This window comes from Saccopteryx bilineata, chromosome 9, assembly GCF_036850765.1.
Source record: "Saccopteryx bilineata isolate mSacBil1 chromosome 9, mSacBil1_pri_phased_curated, whole genome shotgun sequence".
NCBI lineage: Eukaryota > Metazoa > Chordata > Mammalia > Chiroptera > Emballonuridae > Saccopteryx > Saccopteryx bilineata.
This window is the reverse complement of record NC_089498.1, coordinates 42625005-42641071: the sequence shown is the minus strand read 5'-3', so window position 1 is coordinate 42641071 and position 16067 is coordinate 42625005. Positions and strand designations below refer to the sequence as shown.

Sequence of the window (16067 nt, the reverse complement as noted above, 5' to 3'; positions counted from 1 at the left end):
TTTATGTCTGGGCTGAGGAAGGATGGGCTGGAGCAATCAGAGACCAGTGTGAAGAGGGGAATGTTTATTGGGGCGAGTGAGGGCAGGGGAACATCACTGTCGCTCATACATCTCCCGTAGGATCTTCATGCTTTCTGAGTAACGGAGCTGGTTCCGATGAGATGCCTCCTTCCACCTGCAGTGGGGGTGGGGCAACAGAGGGAGGACTCAGCAGTTGGGGCAGAGGCCACAGAAGGGCAAGCAGGTTGGGAATGCTCACCTCTGGCGGATGCGTTTCCAGCGCTGCATGTTGCGGTAGATGAGTGTGGAGGGTAAAGGCTCAGGCTCAGAGGGCTGTGGACAGAGGCCAGGCTGAGTGGCCGTGCCCAAGCCCCACAACATGTGCATATGTCCCATAGCCCCAAGCTAGCCGTGCAGACCCACCTCATCAGCAGTGGTACCCTGAGTCTCAGGCTGCAGTGGGGATGGAATTCGGGGTCTGCAGGCATCTCCAGGTGGCCCAGGGGCTGTGGGAGGAGGCAGCTTATACACATCACGACTCTTGCTGTTGGTGACTTCTGAACCCTGAGGACACAAGAGCCATACCAAGAGAGTCGGAGAAGAGGGCCAGGGGTACACATTTTACTCCCCCTGCCTTTCCCAGTGACAATAAACATGATGGTCTCACCAGGGACCTGTACTTAGGAGTTGTGTCTAAAGGATGGGGACCTTACCCAGTTTGGGGTTTAGGTCTGTCTGTTCTGGGGATCTCTGTCTTTTCTTTTTCTTTTTTTTTAAATTATTTATTTATTTATTTTATTTATTCATTTTAGAGAGAAGAGAGGGAGGGGGAGAGAGAGAGGAGAGAGAGACAGGGGGGAGGAGCTGGAAGCATCAACTCCCATATGTGCCTTGACCAGGCAAGCCCAGGGTTTTGAACCGGCGACCTCAGCATTTCCAGGTCGACGCTTTATCCACTGCGCCACCACAGGTCAGGCGATCTCTGTCTTTTCTTGTCCATCCCAGGGACCCACATCCACCCCTGCCCAAAAAGTCCAGAATGTCCCATCTATGCCTACCTAGCCCAGGGGGTCCCCATCTGCTTCCTTAGATTCGGTGGCTATATCTGTTTACATTAAGGACCCTTCTTCAGCCCCCCAACTCTGATCCTGATCTTGGAGGACACAAATATCTGCCCAGGGGAACCCTGTCTCCCCTTTCTCCCAAACCAGGCAGCCATGTCTGTCTTCTTTAGAGAGCTCAATGCCCCAAGCCTAAGGGCTGATATCTGTGTGCCTCACTGGATCAGGAGACATTTAAGGGACACAGAAACTCTGCTTGTCTATCCCACTAGCTTGGGGGGAGGGTACTTTGTGACCACCTACCCACTCCCACCCTGGCTGTGGGGCAGGGGCCCACCCCTCATCCTACCTCCTCATCCTCAGGCAGTGGGCGCAGTGGTGAGCTGGGTGAGCACTCGCGCTCCCGCACGGTAGGACTGTTGCGCATCCAGGCCCGGCAGATTGGGTACAGCGGTGTGTTCTCATTGAATTGAGCCAAGTCCACACTCCGGTCAAATAGCTTAATCACATATGTGTCTAGGGTGGTGGGAGCAGGAGATATGTGAACATGCTCACGTGGCTCCCTAACGGTGACCGTCCTCTAGGGCCAACACCTACTCACTGGATCGTTGTGGTCCTCCTTCGGCCAGCCCATCATCCATCTCCCTCCTCTTTTTCCTCCGCTGGTGGGGAAAACGGGCGGATGGCCTGTGTGAGTTGGAAGAACATCAGGACAGGGCTGGGGACCTACCTCTCAACACCTGGCTGGGATCCCTGCCACCTTACCGTTTGCCATTGGCCGCAATGGAGCAATCCCTGTGGGGAGAGACAGGGAGTAAGCAGGTAGACCCTTGAACAAATGCCTGCTCAAACCTCTCCAGAGAACACTAGGGATACTGAAATCAAGCCTGAGATGCTCACATGGACCCCACTAACCCCTTAGGCCTTGGGTACCACCCACACCCCAGGGGCTCTGGTTGCCAACTATGAGGAGACCTCAGCTTCTGCTGCCCCAGGGTCTTTGTACACATACAATGGTTAGGACAGTGGTGGAGTAAGCATGGGGCAGGGCTTGGATAGGTGAAATCCTTCACCACAAACCCTCAGACACTGATCCTATCAACAAAACTTACTTGCTGTGGGTGTCTGAGGGGGTCTTCCTGGCTTCTTCATCCAGATGCTCCCTGGTAGCAGAAGAGAACTGTGGGCTCAGGGACCCAAGGGCCCGGAGGGGGAAGGCAATGAATGGCTTCTTCATTGCTCCCCTTCCTCCCTAAGCCAGGTTCTGGGGTCCCACCCAGATCCACCCAGGACCAGAGAGCCCAACCTTCCAGGGTCCCCAACACCCTCTGACCCTATGCTGGCCCAGGTCCCAACCTGTCCATGTGACTCTTCTCCAGCAGACACTGCAGAACAGCATCCAGCTGGTTCCGGGCCTTGGCCATCTCCAGCTCTGGGGACGAGAGTACCAAGCAGGAGTCAGCTCCCACGCCCAAAGCAAGTGGACAGCCCACCGGGTGGGGGAAGGGCAGGCATAACCAACCCTCAGCCAGGCCCGGCTGTGCTGAGAGGGTGGCAGTGGGCATACTACTGAAGCAATGAGCAAGAGCTCTGGGTTCCAGGGCTGTCCCATTTAAGGCAAATCACCTTACCTCTGAGCCCACTTCCTCATTTTGAAAATGAGTCTCTAAATGACACCTGTCTGCTAGGACTGTTCTGAGGTTTAAATAAACCTATGTTATATATAAATCTCTTAGCAGAATGCAAACGTAACATGTAGAGAGTGCTTATTGTGTGCCAAGCATTGTTCCAAGCATATCATACAAATTAACCCATTGAATTTTATTCCCATTTTACAGATCATGAAACTAAGGCAAGATGTTAGGTAGTTGCCCAAAGTCACACAGCTAAAAAATTGCAGGGCTAAGGATTTGCTGCAGGCCATCTAGCTCCACAGCTGAAGTTATAAGGCAGGGACTCAAACTGGGTGCAGAATCTAGTCCCCAGATATGCTTTGTTTGGCAGAGACAGTGGTGTTATTTTAAATCTGAACCAGCTGACAATATTTAGTTGGGAGATTTCATCCAATACACATTTTGGCCCTGGCTGGTTGGCTAAGTGGATAGAGTGTCTGCCTGGCATAAGGACGTCGTGGCTTCCATTCCCAGTCAGAGCACATAGGAGAAGCAACCCTCTGCTTCTCTCCACCTTCCTCTCCCCCTTCTCTCCATCTTCCCCTTCCGCAGCCAGTGGCTTGATTGGTTTGAGCATTAGCCCTGAGCCCAAGGTTGGCTCGTTGGTCCCAGTGGCAGCCTCAGGCATTAAAAATAGCTGTTGATTCGAGCATCAGCCCTAAACAGCGGTTGCCGGGTGGATCACAGTTGGGTTGCATGCAGGAGTCTGTCTCACTGTCTCTTCCTCTCACTTTTATTTTATTTTATATATATATATATATTTTTTTTTTTTGTATTTTTTTTTTCTGAAGCTGGAAACGGGGAGAGACAGACAGACTCCCACCTGCGCCTGACCGGGATCCACCCAGCACGCCCACCAGGGGTGATGCTCTGCCCACCAGGGGGCGACGCTCTGCCCCTCCGGGGCGTTGCTCTGCTGCGACCAGAGCCACTCTAGCGCCTGGGGCAGAGGCCAAGGAGCCATCCCCAGCGCCGGGGCCATCTTTGCTCCAATGGAGCCTTGGCTGCAGGAGGGGAAGAGAGAGACAGAGAGGAAGGAGGAGGGGGGTGGAGAAGCAAATGGGCGCTTCTCCTATGTGCCCTGGCCGGGAATCGAACCCGGGTCCCCCCCATGCCAGGCCGACGCTCTACTGCTGAGCCAACCAGCCAGGGCCTTTATTTTATATTTTTGAGAGAGGTAGGGAGAGAGAGACAGGAACATCGATCTGCTCCTGTGTGTACCCTGACTGGGGAATTGAACTGGCAACCTCTGTGCTCCAGGAGGACACTCCAACCAACCGAGCTATCCGGCCAGGGCTCTTCCTCTCACTTTTAAAAAATAAGAAAGTCTCCCACCAATCCTTCACAGGAAATGAGATCTGGGTCCACCTTCCTGCATGTCACAGGCCCTGCCTGACCCTGTCAGCCTCTGTTTGCTTCCCTTCATCACCGAATTTAAGGAAGTAATGCTGTTACAAATATTCTCCTCTCACCCTGTGAGGTGTTTGTTCTCCTCTTCCAACCTGAAGGTGGTCTGGCCCAGTGCTCAGAGTTTGGAAGGACACTAGGGGATATGCTTTGGCCAGCCCTGGGATTTCCTGAGGAGACCAGGTGATGCAGGGATTCCTGACATCACTCAGGAGAGGTGGTAGGGGTGTGGTCGAGGGCTGCTGAGATTCTAGCAATAAGCCTTGGACAGGAGCCAAGGTATGGGTCATGCCCACATCTCTTTCCCTAACCCCCTCCTCTCCTGAATCTCAGATCTTGGGATTCCACAGACTCTAGGATACCTCCTCCTTAAAGTCGCCCAGGCTCCTTCTGCCTACTGGCCTCAATGTTTCTCTAAACTTAGCCTCTTTTCTGGGCCCCCATCTCAAGGGTAGTCCTGCTGTCCCCTAGTCCCTCCCTGAGCCTCAACGTGGACACCTCTTTCCTTCCTCCGTCATAACCGACCAACCCCTGTCTACTTGGCCTCCTGAGTTTCTCTCTCTCCAATCCCAACCCTATCTTGCCCTCTCTGGTTCTTTTCCTTCCTTCCCCTGGGCTCCCAAACTCAGTCTCCCCTTTTAATCCACACTCCACAAGGTTGCCAGGGAAATCTTTCTTTTTTGTGTGTGTGACAGAGACAGAGAGAGAGGGATAGACAGGGACAAACAGACAGGAACGGAGAGAGATGAGAAGCATCAATTCTTCGTTGCATCACCTTAGTTGTTCATTGATTGCTTTCTCACATGTACCCTGACCAGAAGGCCACAGCAGACTGAGTGACCCCTTACTCAAGCCAGTGACCTTGGGCTTAAGGCAGCGACCTCAGGGTTTTGAACCTGGGTCCTCCACATCCCAGTCTGACACTCTATCTTAGGGGTCCCCAAACTTTTTACGCAGAAGGCCATTTCACTGTCCGTAAGACCGTTGGAGGGCCAGACTATAAAAAAACACTATAAACAAATCCCTATGCACACTGCATATATCTTATTTTAAAGTAAAAAAAACAAAATGGGAACAAATACAATATTTAAAATAAAGAACAGCCTGACCTGTGGTGGCGCAGTAGATAAAGCGTCAACCTGGAAACGCTGAGGTCGCTGGTTCAAAACCCTGGGCTTGCCTGGTCAAGGCGCATATGAGAGTTGATGCTTCCAGCTCCTCCCCCCTTCTCTCTCTCTCTCTCTCTCCCCTCTCTATAATGAATAAATAAAATCTTAAAAAAATAAATAAACAAAGAACAAGTAAATTTAAATCAACAAACTGACCAGTATTTCAATGGGAACTATGGGCCTGCTTTTGGGTAATGAGATGGTCAGTGTGCTCCTCTCACTGACCACCAATGAAAGAGGTGCCCCTTCTGGAAGTGCGGCGGGGCCAGATAAATGGCCTCAGGGGGCCGTATGCGGCCTGCGGGCCGTAGTTTGGGGACCCCTGCTCTATCTACTGAACCACCGCCTGGTCAGGCACCAGGAAAATCTCTAAAACCAACCCTGACCCTTATCTTTCCTTAGAACTCTCCATGACTCTGAAATGTCCCCAGGACAGAGCCTGAGCTCTTTAGCTTGGTGTTCACAGGCCTCCATGATCATATGTACTCCTTCTTGCTCCATCACTGTGGTTAGGCCCTTAACACTTTTTCCACTCACAATTTTTTTCCCCAGCATTTGAGGGGCATCTTTATTAACTCACTCCTCAGTTCAAAACCCTCCCTTGGCTCCCCATTTTCCTCATAGCAAAAGCCAAAGTTCTAACCTGGGCCCACAAAATCTGTTCCTTTCTCCTTCCTTCTTTGTCCCTATCTCTTCAAACTCTCTACCTCACTCACTCTGTTCCAGCCACATTGGATTCTGTGCTGGTCTTTGAACAGGCAAACAGGACTTCCACCTCAAGGCTTTTTCTTTTCTTTTTTTTTTTTTTTTTTCATTTTTCCGAAGCTGGAAACAGGGAGGCAGTCAGACAGACTCCCGCATGCGCCCGACCGGGATCCACCCAGCACGCCCACCAGGGGGCGATGCTCTGCCCATCCAAGGCGTCGCTCTGTTGTGACCAGAGCCATTCTAGCGCCTGAGGCAGAGGCCACAGAGCCATCCCCAGCGCCCGGGCCATCTCTGCTCCAATGGAGCCTCGCTGCGGGAGGGGAAGAGAGAAACATAGAGGAAGGAGAGGGGGAGGGGTGGAGAAGCAAATGGGCACCTCTCCTGTGTGCCCTGGCCGGGAATCGAACCTACGACTCCTGCACGCCAGGCCGACGCTCTACCGCTGAGCCAACCGGCCAGGGCCTCAGGGCTTTTTCAAAACTATTTTTGTCTGATTCACTGTTCCCTCATATATTCTCATGGCTTTCTCCCTCACCTTACTTCACCTGACCAGGGTGGATAGAGCACCAGACTGGGACGCGGAGGATCCAGGTTTAAAGCCCCGAGGTTGCTGGCTTGAGCATGCTCTCATCTGGCTTGAGTGCCGATTCACCAGCTTTAGCGTGGGGTGGCTGGCTAGAGCGTGGAATCCTGGACATGACCCCAAGGTCACTGGTTTGAGCCCAAAGGTCCCTGGCTTGAAGCCTACAGTTGCTGGCTTGGGGCCAAGGTCACTGGCTTGAGCAAGGGTTCACTTCTATGCTGGAGCCCCCAGGTCAAAGCACATATGAGAAAGCAATCAATGAACATGCAATCAACAGACAACTAAGATGCCACAATGAAGAATTGATGCTTCTCATCTCTCTCCCTTCCAGTCTATTTGTCCCTCTCTCTGTCTGTCAAAACAAAAACAAAAACAAAAAGAAACTTGGCCCTAGCTGGTTAGCTCAGCGGTAGAGCATTGGCCCAGGGCGTGAAAATCCTGGGTTGGATTTCCTATGGGGGCCCACAGGAGAAGCAACCATCTGCTTCTCCACCTCTCCCTCTTCCCCTTCTCTTTCTCTCTCTCTCTCTCTTTCTTCCCCCCTCCCCCTCCTGCAACCATGGCTCAAACTGTTGGAGCAAATAGGCCCCCAGGCGCTGAGGATGGCTCTATGGCCTCGCCTCAGGCACTAAAATAGCTCCTGCAAGCAATGGAGTAATGCCCCAGAGGGGCAGAGCATCGCTCCATAGAGGGCTTGCGGCGTGGATCCCGATCGGGGTGGATCCCGATCGGGGTGCATGCAGAAGTCTGTCTCTCTGCCTCCCCACCTCCCATATATATAAATAGATAAATACATACATATATAAGTAGGTAGATAGATAAATACAAACTTTCCTGTACTTCAGGCACTCAGGACAATGCTTGATTCATGACCACTGCTGGAAATGGAAAAACTGCGACACAGCCAAGAAAAAAAGTCTTTTTCAGAGTTACACGCTACACGCTCGGGTTCCCTACGTCTTAACCGCATCATACTGCCTGAGACACCACCATTCAATCTCAGTGTATGTAGGTGGCAGGAATCGCACCATGCCTGATATACCGATAGTCAGAAGGGCTGCAGGGAGAAGTCGCGCGGTCTGTCTTTTCGTGTAATATTGCCTATCGAGATTTCCATACCCTGATCAGTGCCCTGCTCCCAGACAGGCCCGACCTCGGAGTCCTCACCTGATTTCTCCACTTTCACCTTCACCGGGAACATGGCTTGGTTCTGGGGTCTGGCAAACTGGTCAGAAGACCCAAAAGAGCCTAGGGTCACAAGATAAGGCTGTAGGCAGACGGGAAGTAGTCAAAGATAAGTTTCATTAAGTGAGAGTACTTCCGTCCTGAACAGCCTCGGGCCGCGATCGCTGCGGCAGCAACCACTAGCTCTCCTTTGGTGGCCACCCCGGCAGTCCCTTATTTCCATTAGTCAATGCAACAGTCGATTTCGTACCTTGACCAATTGACAGCTACCGCCCTCGGCTCCCAGTCCCAAATCCCACCTTTTTGGGGGACCCGTTTCCGGAAACAAACCAACGACATCCCGGAACGCTTTCTGGGAAATGTAGTTCTAGTTCCCGAAACTCAGCCGGAGTAACAGCGCTTGCGCGTGAGGCACGGTGGGAGATATAACATCAAGTCATCGCAAGGCTTTTTGGAACTTTTAGTGTTAGTAGCTTTACCATCTACTGTATTTTGGAATTAACAGGACTTATTTAACCGTGGGAAGCCCTCCTGCCCTTAATTGGAAGATAAGTCTGTTGGTAAGCTTCGTTCCCTCTGAGCACTCTCTAGGTGCCAGCTACCCATTAATCTCTTTTTAAGCACAACCTCATTCACTTAGCAATTATTCATTAGTGTGCGAGTCACTCTTCTAGGCACTGGGGACAAGCAGTGTAGAAAACAATAAAAATCTTTGCCTTAATAGAGTTTACATTTCAGAGAGGATGGGAGATAAACAAGTAAAACATTTAAAATGAATTGTAGTAGGGGAAAGAATATAGTCTGAATACCAGGATGGGGGGATTGAAATTTTAAATAGGACGGTAAAGGAAGCTTTTTCTTTTACAGCAGGCATCTCCTTTAGAAAGTGGGATAATTGCCTGACCAGGTGGTGGCACAGTGGATAGAGCGTCGGACTGGGATGCAGAGGACCCAGGTTCGAGACTCCGTGGTCACCAGCTTGAGCGCGGGCTCATCTGGTTTGAGCAAAAGCTCACCAGCTTGAACCCAAGGTCACTGGCTCCAGCAAGGGGTTGCTCAGTCTGCTGAAGGCCCGCGGTCAAGGCACATATGAGAAAGCAATCAATGAACAACTAAGGTGTTGCAATGCACAATGAAAAACTAATGATTGATGCTTCTCATCTCTCTCCGTTCATATCTGTCCCTGTCTGACTCACTCTCTGTCTCTGTAAAAAAAAAAAAGAAAATGGGATAATTCCATTTACCACACATACTTTGATCCAGATAAATTCTAGGAAGTAGCATTGTGGTCTACAATTCAGATGAGAATATTGAGGCCAAATGGGAAAGGAATGTTTTTTTCCTTCTTTGATCCTGTCCCCTCGAAAAGTAATGTTTTCAAACTCATATACTACTACTAGTACAAGATAGCATCCCCTAGTAATTGAAGCATTATTCCTTTCTTGGTTTCACATCTGTAAAATAGGTTTCTAGAACAGGACAGTTCCTATTTCAGAGGGTTATGAATAGTATTCAGTGAAAAAACACACATAGTGTGAGAAGTACTAAGCCTAGACAAAGGAAGCATTCAGTGAATGTTTCTAAATATTAATAATCCTTTTATGTTTCAATGTCCAAAAGATCCCAGGAAGTCAACATAGAGAATTAGGAACATTTATTGGGCGGTGTCAACAGAGAATACAGGAGATGGGAACAAGTATTAGGGGCCTGAGAGTGGGCTCAGAGTAGAGGAGCCCATCCAGAATGATCAGGTCTCAGGACTGTGCAAAAGTTCTCAGGGGGTACCCAGGGGTATGGTGAAGGAGAGGTAGTCCCCAAGGGCGCCCCAACGGGGCCGGTAGATCTGGAAGATGGTGATCCAAGTGGTGAGTATAATCACCCAAAAGAGGAAGCCCACAGCTGAGCGCCACACATCTGTAAAAGGGAACAGGAGTGGGGAAGGTTGGTTTCCATCTGCTGTCTGGCCACCACTAGATCAGCTCTCTCTTCTCTTCCAGAGAGCCCTAGAATACCGGAACTTCCATCCTTCCCTCCCACCAAAGCTCTGCGTTTCCTCTTCCCCCAATCCCCATAGCCTTCTTTCAACTGTGCCCTGGACTCACAGCCTTTGATTTGGCTCTGCTCTGTGAATGCCGGGGCAAGGAAGGCCTCTCTGAAGAACCAAAAGATGTTAACCAACCAGAGAAAAGGCAGGAAAGCAAAACCACCTAAAGAAAAAAACAAAAACCAAACTAGTACATATGACAATGAGCATCCTTTCGAAAACCCACCTAAAGAAATTATTTGGAAGGTCCTATCCCACACCCAAGTTCAAACTGAGATGTCTATTATTAGATTCAGTTATCGGGGATCCTGGGATCCAGGAATCTGATTCCTCAGCCATCTCTTTCTCAGGGCTCTATTATTAGATTCAGTTATCGGGGATCCTGGGATCCAGGAATCTGATTCCTCAGCCATCTCTTTCTCAGGGCTCAGGAGTCCAGCGCCCAACTCCTCTCTCTCGGGACCAAGAAGTTGAGGCCAGCCTCCTCCTTTCTCAGGACACAGGCCCTTCCCTGAGACCCAGGAGTCTGCACTCCAAGCCACTTCATCCCTTAGATTCAAAAATCCAGGCCCCCAGACCCTATTCCCGTCCCCTCTCTTTTCCTAGGATCCTAGGAAACGGGCCCTTACCCAGGTAGTACTTCCGGCACAGGTTCAACTTCTCCTCGTTGGACACCCGCTCCAAGTTCATAGTTGCGCTAGGGCCGGGTCGTCCCGAGGGTCTGAAGGGCAAGACCCAAGCCTTAACACTGTGAGCTACAGGATCGCGAAAATCCACGCCCCTTTCACGACAAAACAGAGACAAATTGAAGGGTGGAATTGCTGAAAGAAGGGCACCCCCGACCCCACCAGCAAGCTGAAGGGGTTGAGACACTCTTTAGGTTTTCTGGAAGGCGTAAAACAACCCCCATCTCACCAGTGGAGTTTACTTCCTCGGGTTTGGACGCGTTCGCCACTTTGAGCTACTGACGTTTGCGTGTGCTGCCGCAAGCATCTCTGGAATATGTAGTCTTCTTTGGTAGGCAGGGTTGAACGCATGCGCTTTGAGGGAACTGTCGGTTTTGTGGGGAGAACGTAGGGCTCCAAAAAGCAAGCGCAGTAGGGAGATTCTGCGCCCGTGCTAAGCATCCGAAGGCAGCGAAGAACTACACTTCCCATGCTCTTAAGTAACGGAAGTGACTTAAGCGCAGACAGAGTTGGAGGTAAAAATGGTTGCATATTTAGCTTCGATATTTGGGACTGAGGACAAGTGAGAACGGAGGCAGGCAATGGTCTAACAGGGGGCCGGGAATGTTCCCTGGGTTGCTGGGCTGGGACGGTGTTTCCGGGTAATCTGGCCTCCCCAACCCTTGATTCACCTATGTCTTTGCATCTCTTCCAGGGTTAACTGCTCTTTATACTTTAACATCTGAGCCTGTCGGCATGGGGACTGGCACTCTGGCTTCACAACAAGCCGACTTTCAGCCACGGGAGATGTGGGAAGGAGCCTAGAGAGTTTAACATCACGAGGTCCCGCCTTTTCCGGATTTCTTAGGCCCACCCTGCCGCCCTGCTATTTTCCTGTCAGACCTCTTCAAGTTCCTCCCCCAACCTTCAGGCCCTCCTCCTAGGGACTTGGCCGCGCCCCTGTACATACAGATTACACCCCTGGGTTCTCTCTCACTTCTCTGTTCTCCTTCTTCTGGTCTTTTTAGAGACATTTATTGCGGACGTACTCAAGATGCTTAGGCTTCTTCTCTGCTCCAGGGTCCCACCCCAATCTCTTTGCATGTAGCAGTGCCCTCTGTGCTCACGTCCTGCCCCTCTTAATTCTATCCAGACCGTAGTATACTGCTCAACAGATACTAGAATCCACAGAACAGCGCCCAAACCGCAGACGGATCGCACTGTGAGTGAGGCGCTGGTCTTGGGGCAGGGCGGACAGCCCTCCACAGGCCATACCCCGATTTCACACTGCCCCCTCCTCCAGGTCACGTGAGTGACGTGGCGATGCAAGAACACTATAACTTATTGGAGGTAAGCATTGGCAGGGGTGGGTCGAGTTTCTTGTGGGCCAGGAGCTCAGCTGAACATCTGGTCTCCGCAGGAGGTGTTTACAGAACTGCAGGAGAAGTATGTGGAAATTGAAGAGAGGAGTGGTGCGACAACTTGGGGGACCACCTCCTGGGCAACGTCTATGTCAAGGTGCCTGTTTTCCTCTTATTAGAGCCCAGAGGTGGAAGCATTTCAATGCCTAAAGGCCACTACTGAAGCCTCATTGCTTGAGGTCCATCACTAATCAGTACAGTCCCAGAGCTGCTAACAAATCCCCTGAGGATTTCTGAATTTGACTGCTGACCCTGACTGACGTTACCCTCAGTTTTGGTGTGAAGAGAATGTTGATCAAGGAGTAGCTGAATTCAGTTACTGCTGGTTCACTGGGCAGGCTGTGCATGCTGAGGTGTCTCCTGTCACCAACTTCCAGGAGTCCTGCTGTCAGCAGTGTGAGATGGGGGATGGCAGTACAGGATGGGCACCTGGAATCCCAGACTCCTGTGTGTGTCTTGGTGGGGCTGGCAATGATAATCTTCTCCTCCATCCATCCATCTGTCCTTAACCCAGAGAATGTACGCATGGCGGCTTCTGCAACTTCATGCACCTGAGACCCAGCTTCTGGAACTTCGGCGGCAGCTTGATGGTTGGGAACCTAGGTGCAGGTACATTGTGACCAACCTGTCAAGACTTATCTAAGAATACCCTAAAGATCTTGTACCCTGAGATGAATCTGATCCTGTGCCCCCCGGTAACAATGTCTCAAGCTTTTGGTATCCAAAGACTAGCACTGAACCCCATTCCAAAACTAGCACCTAAGTCCTAACCCCTAAACCCAAGACCAGCTTGGATCTCCAATCCTGAGATCAGCCCCTGAGCACCTATCCAGAGATTATCCCCAGTTACTCTAGTTACTTTATCATCTGCTCTGCCCCACTCCTGTCCCCAGATCAGATCATCCCCGAGGTCTCATACCCACCACTGTCCTTAAGAAAGGAACCGACCACAGTCCCCAGACCACAGTCCCCAGACCACTGGCATGGCCAATTCTGAGATCTTGGCCCTTTTGCCATACACCTGTGACAGGCAAAGATGTTCCTGGCCTGGAGCCCTCCTCAAAGTTTCCTTAACACCACAGGGCCATCTTCCCCAGCCTTTGGGATCTACTGCCCCGCCCCTAATAAAGTTCTGTACAGTATTGAGGGTTTAGAGCTTGAGCCTAGCTGTGGGCTGGAGTTTCCTTCCACCCCCACATCTGAAGAAAAGGGAAGTAGGTGGGGCTTTAGCCACAACTGCATTGAGGAGCTTAAAACATCAGGTGGAAAATCAGAGGACTCAAGGCCCAACGCCCTAAATACCACCAAGTGGGATTGGTGGGGTAGGGGCGCCTTTGTGCTGGTAACTTTAGCACATCCATCCGAGGCTTTTCAAGGGGAAGACACCTGGTTGTAGCAGCAGGTTGGATGATTCCCAGCCCAGAGGAGATTGGATTTAGAAGCTAAGGTAAGGTCACTTAGAGTTGAGTGGGAGTCTCCAGTGGATGAGGGCTGGGTCCTTTATCCTAGATTTCCTGAGATGGGAGTCGGTAACACTTAGCATTTAAGCTTACTATATGTCAGGTACTGTCATTAGAGCTTTACTTCTAGTAAAGGTTTTAATTCACCACAGTAACCCTTTGAGACGGGTGGTATTAGCCTACTATATGGATGGAACATGGCAGAGGTGGGCTATGAATCCATGTAGTCTGGCTTAGTCTGGCTTTAGAGTCCTTGCTCTAGCAATCTTGAGGCCTTATGGCAGGGATCGGGAAACTTTTTGGTTGCGAGAGCCATGAATGCCACATATTTTAAAATGTAATTCCGTGAGAGCCATACAACAACCCGTGTACCATACGCATTATCCAACAAAATTTGGTGTTGTCCCGGAGGACAGCTGTGATTGGCTCCAGACACCCGCAACCATGAACGTGAGCAGTAGGAAATGAATGGATTGTAATACATGAGAATGTTTTATATTTTTAACATTATTTTTTTTATTAAAGATTTGTCTGGGAGCCAGATGCAGCCATCAAAAGAGCCACATCTGACTCGCAAGCCATAGGTTCCCGACCCCTGCCTTATGGCTTCTGATAATGGGCCAGGAATTGACCTAGGGGCAGGGGGTAGATTCCGGGTTTCCCTAGGGGCCTAGAGGTCCTATGCCCCCATATCCACTGCTTCCTTATCCCTTGTTTTCTGGGTAAATGGCAAAGGCGCTGTGGCAGGAAGTCCTGTGGTCTCGGGCACCCAGATTGCGGACTCCGCCGGATGGGGCCCCAACGCCTCCTCTTGTCTGCTGCGCTGCTTCTGGCTCAGACAGTGCTGGAGGAAGCCTCCCAGCACTGCAGCCGCCTGGAGTACTGGAACCCCGACAACCTGTGCTGTGGAAGCTGCCTGCAGCGCTTTGGGCCGCCTCCGTGCCCTGGTGAGGAGTGCGGTCTGGGCCTATTTGAATGCGTTTATTCGGGTGGACGGGGCTGGGTGGGATGTGGTAGGGACCCGGCGAAGGAGCGAGGTTTGGGGTGCTCGCTTCAGAGTAGGGTCGGTGAGCCTTAAGCAGGTAAGGTAGGTATAGGGGCTGAGCTTGTGAAAAAGGGTGAGGGCCAATCCTAAGGGTTGTGGACCGCAGCTTGTGGCGTGTTAGAGGCGGGGTCCCAGCGTTTGAGGAAGGGGAATGATGCAGAGTGGGCGCAGCTTGGAGTGAAAGCAGGAAGGGCATGAAGGGGTCCTGTGGGGAGGTTTCCAGGGCTGGTGTGGGGAGAGGAGAATGGAGGGGTGGGTACAGTGCGAGGGGTGAGACCTGCTGGGATAGGACAAAGGGGAGAAAAACCTTGCAGAGGCCGGGCATGGAAGCCACAAATGAGACCATGTCTTCCACTAGGCTACGAGTTTTCAGAAAACTGTGGGCTCAATGACTTGGGTGATTATGTGACGTACCCCTTCAAAAAGTGTCCTCGTGGGCAGTGCAACCCCGACAGCGAGGAGCTATGCAGCTCCTGTGGCGGCAGAGCCAGGTCCCCCACTCCTGCAGGAACCCCGCCGCGCTGCAGAGAGGTACTGGTCGGGCTCCAGTCAGCTAGGGCAAGGGTGCAGCCTGCTGGGGGTGTGGCAGCGTTTGGAAGGCGTGGTTTGGGGTAGGGTGGGCGGGGGCTGGATCAAAGGAGGTTGAGTAGCCCCACTGAGAAGTATAGGGGTGGGGACACAGTCGGGGGCTGAATCAGGCGGACATGTGGCCCAGTGGAGGGAGGGCTTATAAGGATGGGATATTCGGGCTGAGGGGGCAGGACGGGTTGTACCTCCTGCTTTACTCCAACCCCTTATTCACAGAAACCGGTCCCTACCAAGGAGCCCTGTACCGTAAAACCTGAAACACCCAGCGTCCTAAACTCCCTGGAGTCCAGCTTACCGGCGATTTCTAACGCATCGCGGACATCTGAGTACACCAGCCCTTGGCAGGCCTTACTGACTTTTGCTCCGCCCGTGGTGCTGGTTCTGCTGGTGACCGCAGCAGCCATCCTCCTGCTCACCCTGCAAAGGCACAGCAGAGCCATCCTCCACCCCTATCCTGACTTAGCTTGTGATTACAACACCTCTAGAGGTTCTCTGGAGGCATCAGAGGCAGGTGACTCAGGTTTCTCTGCTTCCATCCCTAAGCAGGAGATTAGTCCTGGACATGCCGAGTGGGGGAAGATGGACTGGAAGCCCACTCTTTCTCCCCCTCTCCCCTCCTATCTCCCAGAGCTGCCAAATCTGGCATCACAACCCCTGTCTCGCCTCCTGGATGAGCTGGAGGTGCTGGAGGAGCTGATTGTGCTGCTGGACCCTGAGCCTGGGCCAGGTGGGGCATTGGCCTGTGGTACCACTCGACACCTGGCTGCAAGATACGGACTGCCTGCTGCCTGGTCCACCTTTGCCTACTCACTGCGACCCAGTCGCTCACCTCTACGTGCCCTGATTGAGATGGTGGTGGCAAGGGAGCCCTCTGCTTCTCTGGGCCAGCTTGGCACACACCTGGCCCAGCTAGGGAGGGCAGATGCACTGCAGGTGCTGTCCAAGCTTGGCTCCTCTGGGGCTTGCTTGACTTAGTACTCAAAGTTTCCCTTGAAATAAATGCCTACTGATTCCTGGACTCATTCAGGAGCCCTCCTTAATGAGTCTCAGTTGGGCCA

General features: G+C 51.8%; 3 protein-coding genes across 8 annotated transcripts; 1 reads left to right on the top strand and 2 right to left on the bottom strand.

The window, feature by feature from the left end:
* Positions 1-41: 41 nt before the first annotated feature.
* Positions 42-7843, bottom strand: LIN37 (lin-37 DREAM MuvB core complex component). Its single transcript, XM_066243589.1, has 9 exons — positions 7769-7843; positions 2418-2493; positions 2174-2224; positions 1827-1856; positions 1663-1748; positions 1411-1577; positions 424-564; positions 260-333; positions 42-175 (listed from the first exon to the last, which is right to left on the bottom strand). The coding sequence occupies exons 1-9, from the start codon at positions 7800-7802 to the stop codon at positions 94-96; spliced, it is 741 nt and encodes a 246-aa protein (XP_066099686.1). The 5' UTR covers positions 7803-7843; the 3' UTR covers positions 42-93.
* Positions 7844-9425: 1582 nt separating this feature from the next.
* Positions 9426-10901, bottom strand: PSENEN (presenilin enhancer, gamma-secretase subunit). 2 transcript variants are annotated; one of them, XM_066242549.1, is made up of 4 exons: positions 10746-10901; positions 10460-10611; positions 9889-9993; positions 9426-9700 (listed from the first exon to the last, which is right to left on the bottom strand). In XM_066242549.1, the coding sequence occupies exons 1-4, from the start codon at positions 10865-10867 to the stop codon at positions 9561-9563; spliced, it is 519 nt and encodes a 172-aa protein (XP_066098646.1). In that variant the 5' UTR covers positions 10868-10901; the 3' UTR covers positions 9426-9560. The 2 variants fall into 2 exon arrangements, with proteins under 2 accessions (XP_066098646.1, XP_066098647.1); XM_066242550.1 differs by having other exon boundaries at positions 10460-10551; positions 10746-10855.
* On the top strand, positions 10895-16031 carry IGFLR1 (IGF like family receptor 1). 5 transcript variants are annotated; one of them, XM_066242545.1, is made up of 9 exons: positions 10895-11031; positions 11211-11338; positions 11649-11717; positions 11799-11845; positions 11916-12013; positions 12431-12525; positions 14112-14323; positions 14780-14952; positions 15226-16031. In XM_066242545.1, the coding sequence occupies exons 6-9, from the start codon at positions 12434-12436 to the stop codon at positions 15982-15984; spliced, it is 1236 nt and encodes a 411-aa protein (XP_066098642.1). In that variant the 5' UTR covers positions 10895-11031; positions 11211-11338; positions 11649-11717; positions 11799-11845; positions 11916-12013; positions 12431-12433; the 3' UTR covers positions 15985-16031. The 5 variants fall into 5 exon arrangements, with proteins under 5 accessions (XP_066098642.1, XP_066098644.1, XP_066098640.1 ...); XM_066242547.1 differs by having other exon boundaries at positions 11211-11717; positions 15226-15520; positions 15638-16031; XM_066242543.1 differs by having other exon boundaries at positions 11211-11717.
* Positions 16032-16067: the final 36 nt, after the last annotated feature.